Consider the following 12125-nt stretch of genomic DNA (forward strand, 5'->3'; position numbering starts at 1 on the left):
TGCAAAGTGCCCCTGAGTTTCCGGTACGAACCCTGAAAGTTACCGTTTAGGTTCGTTCATCTCTACTCATCACTACTCTTTAGTCTTCAGATAAAAGGGGAGACCTTAATGACTCTAAATGTTAAGTCCTGACTCCTGACCATATTATATTATTCCAGACAGGAGTTTAGATTAGGGATGGTTGGGAGAACATTTCACTTGGTGCCAGATTCCGAGGAAACCGGCAAAAAGCTCTTTCTTTAATGTAGAGAAGTGAATCTTTGTAGAAACCTATAAAACACATGAGGATAATGACAACAAGAGGCTCAATTCACACAAGAGAATATTCTGCAGATTTTATTGAAATAATCAACTTTTTTTGCTTATAACAGATATAATATGATTTTCTGAGCGTTGTGATTGGGGGATTAAATGAAGCCTTTATCCTGGATTCTTATCATTGTATCTGTGGATCTCAGGCCAATTTTGCGAGGAGCCACTGTGAGAAAAAAAAGAGAAATTAGGAAAAAAATAAACATGGCATTAATATGCAGTCAGGATTACACTGCACTGCCGGTCAGTACTCAGCTCCCCCCCGGTGTGCCCGGTAACACTGCACTGTCGGTCACTTCTTGGCTCGCCCCCCGGTGTGTCCGGCAACACTGCACTGCCGGTCAGTACTCGGCTCGCCCCCCAGTGTGTCCGGTACCACTGCACTGCCGGTCAGTACTCGGCTCACCCCCCGATGTGTCCAGTAACACTGCACTGCCGGTCAGTACTCGACTCGCCCCCTGGTGTGTCCGGTAACACTGCACTGCCGGTCAGTACTCGGCTCGCCCCCCAGTGTGTCTGGTAACACTGCACTGCCGGTCAGTACTCGACTCGCCCCCCGGTGTGTCTGGTAACACTGCACTGCCGGTCAGTACTCGGCTCGCCCCCCAGTGTGTCTGGTAACATTGCACTGCTGGTCAGTACTCGGCTCTCCCCGGTGTGCCCGGTAACACTGCACTGCCGGTCAGTACTCGACTCGCCTCCCGGTGTGTCCGGTAACACTGCACTGCCGGTCAGTTCTCGGCTCGTCCCCCGGTGTGTCTGGTAACACTGCACTGCCGGTCAGTACTTGGCTCGCCCCCCAGTGTGTCTGGTAACATTGCACTGCCGGTCAGTTCTCGGCTCGTCCCCCGATGTGCCTGGTAACACTGCACTGCCGGTCACGATTTCTGGATATTGTTGTGGGTCTTTTACAGGAAAGGAGAAATTATTGTTTTAATCAGGATTTTATTGTAAATATTTTTATTTTTTGCCAATTTTTTTTGTGCGTTTAGTTTTTTAATTTTGTAACTATCTTAAAAAATATGAAATTCTGTAATTTTTACTAAATTCTGATTACTGTGTTATCTTTTGTATATAGAGGTGTTTTTGAGCTGTGACGTTATCTATTGTGATTGTGGGCTGCCGTTTTATCTCTATTGTATGTAGAAGTGTTATCTGCTGTTCTAATTCTATGTGAGATGATAATGACACTGCTGAAAAGTCTTCTGAACATAAAAGGAATAGAGAGGCTGATATTAGACTTTTAGTGGACCGTGCAAAAAGGCAAGATTATCTTCTATCATAGAAATATGGAAAATAAAAAAGCCTTTACCAATAAGTTTTAAAAAATAAATGCATCATAATCACCATTTTTTATCAATAGTTTATTTTCTGATGACACATTTCCCTTTTTAAACGTCCTTGTATTTTGTTCCTAAAGCTGAATCATCTTATGAAAGGTTCTGCAACTTTCTAATACACGTTATAGCAATGTATGACAAATTGTCCAAAAAGATTCCGTATTCTATTGTAGAAAGTGAGCAAAAGTATAGTACAGATCTGCGCCAGATAAAACTATGTTACAAGTCGTCCTCCTTTCTTCTGAGGAGCTCCGACATCTTCTCACCCTGTAAATATTGTTATCTTTATGCTGTGATTGGTTCCCCAAACTCCAGGGACGGATTATGGTCAGAGGCTCCACCGCTCTGGATACAAACGAGCCCGGTATGGCGCTGGATTGTGCCGCATGTGCGGAGAATGCCGTGTGACGCCAACTGGGAACCGCAACTACGTCTTGTGAATTATAGTTCTAGGGATGGTTTCTTAAAAGGCGCTATACACGCTGTGACATCGCTAGCGAAAGCACCCGCCCCCGTCGTTTGTGCGTCACGGGCAAATCGCTACCGGTGGCGAACAATATCGCCGGTACGCGTCACACATACTTACCTTCCTAGCGACATCACTGTGGGCGGCGAACAACATCTTTTTGGGGCGGAGAGCAACCGCATTAACGACACGCCCACCTCGTTGCCGGAAGATGTAGGTACGTTGTTGTTCGTCATTCCTGGGGTGTCACACGTAGCGATGTGTGCTGCTTCAGGAACGACTAACAACCTGCGTTCAAAATGAGCAAGACATTTTGGAAAGGAACGACGTGTCTACGATCAACGATTAGGTGAGTATTTTTGATCGTCAGCGGTCGCTCGTAGGTGTCACATGCAAGGACGTCGCTAACGAGGCCGGATGTGCGTCATGAATTCCGTGACTCCAGCGATATCTCGTTAGCGATGTCGTTGCGTGTAAAGTGGCCTTAAGACTGACGATGTATAGACAAGAATTATGATTTTCGAAATTCACTTAACCCTAGAACGCGCAAGCATAACAATCTACCATAGAAAACAAATGACCTAGCAGGCCTGCGAGGCCCCAGGTATGCGTTCTAGGGTTAATGAATTCAGGGCATCTTCTCAGTGTTATTATCCAGATATCTTCTCACATAATGTATAAAATAATAAGAAAATCTGCTCCTCTCACCTCATCTAAGGACAGAGTGATGGATCCTCCCTGATCAGGATTCAGCAGGTTATACATGTCTGTAGGAATAAAGCAATATAGACATCCGATTACTGTTATGTGACTTACTATCAATTCTATTACCTGCATAATGGCAGTTGACAGATAGGTACCGTCCACCGGTAAATGGGATCTGTCAGCAGAACTGATTCACCAAGTTGCTGATAGATCTACATAGGTCCTAAGATATAACTCCTATAAATAACTATGGAGTGATAGGTCCAATAAATTTTTTTTTTCAAAAATATTATTATTATTATTATCATAGCGCCATCTATTCCATGGCGCTTTACATGTGAAAGGGGAACACATAGTAGGGACAAGTACAATAATCATAAACAATAGAAGGCACAGACAGGTACAGGAGGATAAAGGTTCCTGCCTGCGAGGGCTCACAGTCTACAAGGGAAAGGTGAGGATACAGTAGGTTAGAGTAGAGGTGGTCGTGCGGCGCTATATCAGACTGAGGGTTACGGCAGGTTGTAGACTTGTCGGAAGAGGTGGGTTCTTCAGGTTCCTTTTGAAGCTTGTCAAGGTAGGTGAGAGTCTGATATGTTGTGGCAGAGAATTCCAGAGTATGGGGCAGGCACAGGACAAATCTTGGATGATGAGAAGAGGAGATGAGAGGGGAGTAGAGAAGGAGATCATGTGAGGATCGAAGGTTACGTGCGGGTAGGTACCGGGAGACTAGGTCACAGATGTAGGGAGAAGACAGGTTGTGGATGGCTTTATAGGTCATGGTTAGGGGTTTGAACTGGAGTTGTGGACTTTGGGAAGCCAGTGAAGGGACTGGCAGAGGAGAGGTGTTTCGGAGTAGCGGGGGGACAGGTGGATTAGTCGGGCAGCATAGTTTAGAATAGATTGTAGGAGCGCAAGACTGTTAGAAGGGAGGCCACAGAACAGGAGGTTGCAATAATCCAGGTGGGAGATAATAAGGGCATGTACTAGGGTTTTTGCAGCTTCTTGGGAAATACAAAACTTTATCACCAACAATTTACATGTTAAAAAGTCAGAAGAACTGCAGTGCGTCCCACACTCCCTACCCTACCACCATAGTAAGACACGGGTCTATGTGACAGAACAACCTATACATCATAGATCCAAATTTGTACACAAAGAGTTAACAGCTCAATACAATATTAAAGAGGACCCTGAGACATGAATTGGTCTTACCATGTGATTGGATGAACGACCCACGCATACCCAGCGAAAATAAAATAGAGCAAGTGAATACTCCTATTATTTAATAAGGTGTCCAGTGTACACCGATGAAGTGATATCGGTATGGATAGTGCTCATAATACAGCACAAAGTCACTCACGCATTGTTGTCCTGGTTTGAGGAAAAAGAGAGGACGACGACCACAGGCCCCGACGCGTGTCTCGAATAGGGTTTACTCTGGGAAGGGGTATCTTACATAATCATTGCGCATTTGGATTCTAGCTCTTCTAACTTTTTATCATGTAAATTGTGTGTAAAATAATTTTTGGTGATAAATAAAGGTTTATATTTTGGAAAAAAAAAGTTCACATTTTTTGGACCTATCACTCCATAGTTATTTGTAGGTGTTATATATTATGCCTGGAGTTGGTCATTGTTCACATCATATTAATGGCATTTTTTCAGAGGTTGATTCTCATAGGTCCTAAGATAGCAAGAGAAATAAAGTTTTGCAACCTCATGTGCCCCTTAGACATTATCAGACAAGTGTCTGTTGAAAATACCAGACCCTTCAGCTTTGGATCCGCTCGTATTTCATCCACCAATGCTAACTGATAGGGCTAGTAAATGTGCCCGGCATTACATGGTGGCACCTCTTCTTTTTGTAGTGCACTATGATTGGCAAAAAGAAGCGTTTTCTACTACACTTCATCGACTGTAAAGTTGGCCTAGGAAGAAATCACTGATCTGCAGCAGCTGAGGTGGAATAATATCACATCACTCACTGTACACGGTCTCCAAATGTACTGCGATGGAAATAAATCCATTAAAGTCCGGGGTGAGGTTGTCATGGACGAGTCTATCCACCACGGCATTTAGGATCGTGATATTAAAGTTAAAACCTGAAAAAAAGGAAAAAGTAAAAGGACATGAAATATTAAATTCTATTTCTGCACCAAAAATGAAGAACAAAAGGGATAAAACCTGACGTAGTGGATGTGTCGGAAGGCGGAACCGCTGCGGTGAACATATGGTAGACGTTCTCTATTGACTGCTACATATTGTAAGATGGTGTTCGAGTTCCTACTCCTGACGACACCAAAAGTGTTCTTAAATATCTATAGATATACTGTATGTGTATTGGTATAAGACATAATGTTATGTAGTATATAATGTAGGATGATTAATATATTAATATTAATATTTATTGCAGTAATTCAATACATAAAGTGAAACGTATATATTATATAGAGTCATTACACACAGAACAATCTATTCCTATATATTATATAGAGTCATTACGCACAGAACAATCTATTCCTATATATTATATAGAGTCATTACGCACAGAACGATCTATTACTATATATTATATAGAGTCATTACACACAGAGGGATCTATTCCTATATATTATATAGAGTCATTACACACAGAGGGATCTATTCCAATATATTATATAGAGTCATGACACACAGAGGGATCTATTCCTATATATTATAGAGTCATTACACACAGAGGGGTCTATTCCTATATATTATATAGAGTCATTACACACAGAGGGATCTATTCCTATACATTATATAGAGTCGTTACACACAGAGGGATCTATTTCAAGTGTTTATTTCTGGTAATGTTGATGATTATGGCTTACAGCCAATGAAAACTCAAGTCATTATCTCAGAAAGTTAGAATATTATGTAAGATCAACTAAAAAAAATGATGTTACATGTTACAATGAAGTATTGGCCTACTGAAAAGTCTGTACAGTAAATGCCTCAATACTTGGTCGCGGCTCCTTTTGCATGAATTCCTGCATCAATGCGGCAATGTGGCTGGAGGCGATCAGCCTGTGGCGCTGCTGAGCTGTTATGGAAGCCCGGGTTGCTTTGATCGCCGCCTTCAGCTCGTCTGCATTGTTGGCTCTGGTGTCTCTCATAGATTCTCTATGGGGTTTAGGTCAGGCGAGTTTCCTGGCCAATCAAGCCCAGTGATACTGTGGTTAGTAAAAAAGGTATTGGTACTTTTGGCAGTGTGGACAGGGGCCAAGTCCTGCTGGAAAATTACATTTCCATCTCTAGAAAGCTTGTCGGCAGAGGGAAGCATGAAGTGCTTAAAATTTTCTGGTAGACGGCTGCACTGACTTTGGTCTTGATAAAACACAGTGGAGCTACACCAGCAGATGACATGGCTCCCAAACCATCACTGATTGTGGAGACTTCACACCAGACCTCAGCAGCTTGGATTGTGGCCTCCGCTCTTCCTCCAGACTCTGGGACCGCGAATTCCAAATTAAATGCAAAATTTACTTTCACCTGAAAACAACACCTTGGACACTGAGAACAGTCCAGTTCTTTTTCTCCTTGGCCCAGGTAAGCGCTTCTGGCGTTGTCTATTGGTCATGAGTGGCCTGATACAAGGAATGTGACACTTGTAGCCCAGGTCCTGGATACGTCTGTGTGCGGTGGATCTTGAAGCACTGACTCCAGCAGCATCCACTCCTTGTGATTCTCCCCCAATTTGTTTGTATGGCCTTTTCTTAACAATCCTATCAAGGCTGCGGTTATCCCGGTTGCTTGTGCACCTCTTTCTACCACACTTTTTCCTTCCACTCAACTGTCCATTAATATGATTGGATACAGCACTCTGTGAACAGCTAGCAATAACTTTTTGTGGCTTACTCTCCTTGTGGAGTGTGTCAATGACTGGATTCTGGACATCTGTCAAGTCAGCAGCCTTCCCCATGATTGTGTAGCCTACTGAACCAGACTAGGGGACCATTTCCTTTTAAATGCTAAAGAAGCCTTTGCAGGTATTTTGTTGTAATTATTCTATTTTTCTGAGATAATGACTTTTGAGTTTTCATTGGCTGTAATCCATAATCATCAACATTATCAGAAATAAACGCTTGAAATAGATTCCACTGTGTGTAATGACTTTATATAATATATATGAATAGATCCTCTGTGTGTAATGACTCTATATAATATATAGAGATAGATCCCTGTGTGTAATGACTCTATATAATATGTGTTTCCCTTTTTGTATTGAATTACTGAAATAAATTATCTTTTTGATGATATGCTAATTTATTTAGATGCACCTGTAGGTCTGCAGTGAAAGGTTAAATCTGGTGGCAATAGACAAGTGACAGTTCGGATTTTGGGATTAGCCTCCAAAGGAGAAGTTAGTGCTGAGGGAAAGAAACGGTTTCTGTTGGAACGTCAGTTAGGGCCTAGCCTGTGACAGAAACAAGAGGAGCGAGTAAGCCATAAACAGGTGGAAGCACGAGGGTTAGGAGCCAAGAGGTCACGTCAAAAGCCAAAAAGGGGAAGCAGGGTCATGGTCAGGAAACGTTACCGAAGTCAGAGGCAGGGAGAGCAAGTAAGTACAAAGGAGGGGGAGGGGACTGAGACACAGAATGCGATCGGGGTCCGGGAAACAGGGAAACGGAGGTCAGGGAGAGGTAAGCTGGGTAGCAGGACGAATCATTGCTAATTCACAAGAACTACACGCTGCAGAGCAGTAACTATTACTGGCGGCGTTCCGGAGGTCTCCACACCTTGATAAAGCAGTGTGAGTCCCGGAACGAGGCACAAGAGAACAGACCCCTCCCACCTGACTTAACCCCGTCAGAGCCAAGCTACAGTCATGACAGGTACCTGCTTGTATCATTGCATTTCGGAATTCGGTAGGTTCGAGGGTTTCTCTTTTGTCAGTATTCACAGACTGGAAAATGCGCTGAAAGGAAAAGTAGACAGAATCATGTTCATCATTAAGTATTGTCCCCTCTATCTTGAGATTATCTCGTCATCTTAGAGAACGATCACACATACTTATTTTGACGTAAATTTTTGAAGCTAAAATATTTCTGAAGAAAATGTGGTTTTGACGGTTTTTTTAGTGGTTTATTAGGCTTCATCCAGTCTGACTTTATTGCAAGCAACAAAAACATTTTTACTTTGCTTTTCTCACAATGGAGTCAGAGAGCAGAGACTGGATTAAAAAGGAAGGTGCGAGTCCTAATAACCAGAAGACACCAGGGACGCCGGCGGCTCGGAGGTTGGCACGGCTCGGCTTCAGTGGCCACGGACTAACAACATGGCCGCTGGATGATATTGACTTTTAGGATTGCTCATTCCAGTAAGTGGCACTAGAGACTCTGCTCTCCTTCTCTGGGACCGGGCTATTTGCACAGTATGGAGCGTAGTATAGGATAAAAACAGACTAGAAATGGCAGTTTGTCATTTTGCAGAACAAAAAAATTAGCAAAGAATTGAAATGATTATTTTTTTGACTCTCTGTAAAAAAAAAAAACACAGAAAAATTAAAATGCGGTATGTGCACATTGGGGGGGGACTTTCCCAAATAAATTACCGTATTTTTCGGATTATAAGACGCACTATTCCTCCCAAAAATTTGGGAGGGAAATGAGGGGTGTGTCTTAAAATTCGAATGTAGGGTACTGGGAGGTGGAGAGTTGGCGCTGTGCTGGCTGCAGTGGAGGCTGTCTGTGCGAGCGGCTGTTTGTGCGGGCGGCTAGCTGTGCAGGAGGCTGGCTGGCTGTGCAGGAGGCTGGCTGGCTGTATGGAGCAGGGCGGTGCAGTGGGTGTCCCAGATGCTCTGGCTTCAAAAATGGCGCCTGGAGTCAGCACTTGCGCAGCTTGAGCTCTAGGCTCAAGATCTCATCTGCACATGTGCCGCCTCAGGGCGCTATTTCTTTGAAGCCCACACCGTTGACAGAGCATCTGGGACACTCACCGCACCACTCTGGTCCACACAGCCAGCACAGCCCGACTGCTGCCAGCACAAACCCCGCTGCTGTCATCCCAGACCCCACCGCTGTCATCACAGCCTCCACCGCTGTCATCACAGTCCCCACCGCTGCCATCACATGCCACACTGGTGCCATCACAGCCCCCACCACTGCCAGTACAGACCCCAACACTAGCAGCACAGACCCCACCACTGCCAGCACAGACCCCAACACTGGCAGCACAGACCCCACCACTGCCAGCACAGACCCCACCACTGCCTTCACAGCCCCCACCGCTGCCATCACAGTCACCACCACTGCCAGCACAGACCCCACCACTGCCAGCACAGACCCCACCACTGCCTTCACAGACCCCACCACTGCCTTCACAGACCCCACCACTGCCATCACAGACCCACCACTGCCAGCACAGACCCCACCACTGCCATCACAGTCACCACCACTTCCAGAACAGACCCCACCACTGCCAGCACAGACCCCACCACTGCCTTCACAGACCCCGCCACTGCCATCACAGCCCCCACCACTGCCAGCACAGACCCCTACCACTGCCAGCACAGACCCCAACACTGCCAGCACAGACCCCACCACTGCCAGCACAGACCCCAACACTGGCAGCACAGACCCCACCACTGCCTTCACAGCCCCCACCGCTGCCATCACAGCCCACACCACTGCCATCACAGTCCCCACCACTGCCAGCACAGCCCCCACCACTGCCGTCACAGTCCCCACCACTGTCATCACAGTCCCCACCACTGCCAGCACAGACCCCACCACTGCCATCACAGCCCCCACCGCAGTGCCTGCAGCATCACCCTACTCCAGCACCACCCCTGCCTCCTGTGACCCTGCTCCACCACTGCTGTGCCCCCCCCCCCTCTGGTAAAACACCACCGGAGTATAAGACAGACCCTTTTTTTTATCTTTTTCAACTCTAAATATGTGGTGCGTCTTATAATCTGGTGCATCTTATAAAACAAAAAATATGGTATATTGGTGCTTATTACAAGTTGATTTGAAGCGCTTTATTGATGTGGATTTTGCTTTGGAATCCATGTGAAAAAAACAACACATTTTTATGTGGATTTTGCAGCAGATTTGAATATAAAATTTATATGAATTTCAACTTTAAATACATGGAAAATAAACCTGCTGTAAATTTCTAAGGGAAAAGACGTCTGCAGTTCACATTCTACTGTTTTGGGGTTTTTTTTCACTCCGTAAAAGAATTGTCTTGTCAATTCCTGAATCCTATCTGTTTTAAAAAAGTGAATCATAAAATGCACTTATAGAAAGAAGAGCTATCAGTCCTTACCCTGCAGTTGTCCACCTTCAGCCAGGTCTTCTTGAATTCATCAATGCTCAGGGTCTTGGTGTTGTCCTCCTGGATACATTGCAGTTAAGGGATTTTTTTCCCCATGAATTAAACGTATATTTTTTTACGTCATCTCTGAAAATTTAGGGAGTGTAAGTCCGGTGAGAGGTGCATATGTAAGAGCCCAAACATAAAAGCCTGACCAGTGCATTGTATAGGTGTGAATAGGTGCATGCTGAAAATTCAATATGCTCTAATTATAAAAGTATAGAGCAGCACTCTGAAAAGCTAAAATATGCAAACATTGAATATGGTAATTTTCGTTCTGTATTACTGCTACTGGAACTATGTTTAAAAAAATGAGATACTTTACTTGTAGATCCTTGCATGCCCCTTGTAGCAATGTGTCCCATCCTTGCATGCCCCTTGTAGCAATGTGCCCCATCCTTGCATGCCCCTTGTAGCAATGTGCCCCATCCTTGCATTCCCCTTGTAGCAATGTGCCCCAGCGTTGCTTGCCCCTTGTAGCAATGTGCCTCGTTGCATGCCCCTTGTAGCAATGTGCCCCATCCTTGCATGCCCCTTGTAGCAATGTGCCCCATCCTTGCATGCCCCTTGTAGCAATGTGCCCCATCCTTGCATGCCCCTTGTAGCATTGTGCCCCATCCTTGCATGCCCCTTGTAGCAATGTGCCCCATCCTTGCATGCCCCTTGTAGCAATGTGCCCCATCGTTGCTTGCCCCTTGTAGCAATGTGCCCCATCCTTGCATGTACCTTGTAGCAATGTGTCCCATCCTTGCATGCCCCTTGTAGCAATGTGCCCCATTGTTGTTTGCCCCTTGTAGCAATGTCCGCTTTCCCCTTGTAGCAATGTCCGCTTGCCCCTTGTTGCAATGTCCCCTGTAGTAATAAGCCCTTAGTAATGTGCCCATCCTTTAGTAATGTCCTCATTTAGGTCCCCTTCTTGTCCCCTACGCGTATTATGCCGTTCATATACACAAAAAAAAAGAAAATATTCTCACCTGTTGTCCATTTCTGCGCTTCCTCTTAGGCCGGGGTCACATTTGCGGGTGACTCTCACATCACCCGATACAGCGCACACTCTCCTGACAGGTGCGGGTCAGCTGCATGTATTTCTATGCAGCTGAGACACTTGTGTCTGGAGAGTGTCAGGCCGTGCCAGGTGATGCGATGCGAGACTCCGGCCTTATCTGTTCTTGCTGACCGCTGGCACACAGACCTCCTCCGTGATCGCTGTGGGTGCACAAAGCCGTCGCTGGCGTCTGTTGTCATTGCTTTGCTGCAGTTGACTGACTCCATTTTGCTCCCTTTTTCAGGCCTTTACTATGACCATTTTACAGCCATTTTTCAGCACAGACTTTTTGGTCCCCATTGACTTGCATGGGGTTCATTGTGCCGAGTCAAGTTTGGGTCAAGTTCAGTTCCCGAACCAAACTTTTTTTTTAAGTCCAGATGACCCACCGAACCAGAACATCCACAGGTCCAGTCATCTTTAATTGTGTCACTATTTCCTGAGACACATAACATATTTTTCCGTTAATGGATCAGTGTTTTGCAAAGAAAGTTGTTGTTTTGACTGAAAACATTTTAAGGTACATACTAATTTTTGATCACTTTTTGTTTCATTGTTGAGGAGGTTTGGACACTGAAAAATGGCAGCTCTGGTATTTCAATTTGTTTTAACGACATTTACCAAACGTTACATTTTGGCAAATTGGACTTTTAATACTGAAAATGATTTTTTTTTATTTTTTAAATATTTTTTTTAATGGGGAAAAAGGAAGGTAATTTAAATTCTTGCTTATTTTTTCACTTTTTTTTTAAAAAAAAAAAAACAGTTCTTCCTAGGGGAATGAGCAATATTTCTATATATTGCAATTTAATAGTATTTTTTCGTGCTTTGCCACATGTCAGAAGATGCAAAACTTTTTTCAAACCATCATATCAGGTCATAGGGGCTTTCAAATAAACCGAGACGGGTTCCC

General features: G+C 44.5%; 1 protein-coding gene across 1 annotated transcript in view; it reads right to left on the reverse strand.

Moving 5' to 3' along the window:
* Nucleotides 1-332: 332 nt before the first annotated feature.
* Nucleotides 333-12125, reverse strand: part of LOC142294905 (calpain-8-like) — a 100214-nt gene continuing 88421 nt past the window's right edge. Inside the window, exons 16-20 of the mRNA XM_075337968.1 lie at nucleotides 10120-10188; nucleotides 7687-7765; nucleotides 4812-4928; nucleotides 2827-2885; nucleotides 333-478 (exon numbers count right to left, since the gene is read on the reverse strand). Coding sequence (XP_075194083.1) covers nucleotides 455-478; nucleotides 2827-2885; nucleotides 4812-4928; nucleotides 7687-7765; nucleotides 10120-10188 — 348 coding nt within the window. The 3' untranslated portion in view covers nucleotides 333-454. The remainder of the gene's footprint in view (nucleotides 479-2826; nucleotides 2886-4811; nucleotides 4929-7686; nucleotides 7766-10119; nucleotides 10189-12125) is intronic.

Source organism: Anomaloglossus baeobatrachus, chromosome 3 (assembly GCF_048569485.1).
Source record: "Anomaloglossus baeobatrachus isolate aAnoBae1 chromosome 3, aAnoBae1.hap1, whole genome shotgun sequence".
In the NCBI taxonomy this organism is placed as follows: domain Eukaryota; kingdom Metazoa; phylum Chordata; class Amphibia; order Anura; family Aromobatidae; genus Anomaloglossus; species Anomaloglossus baeobatrachus.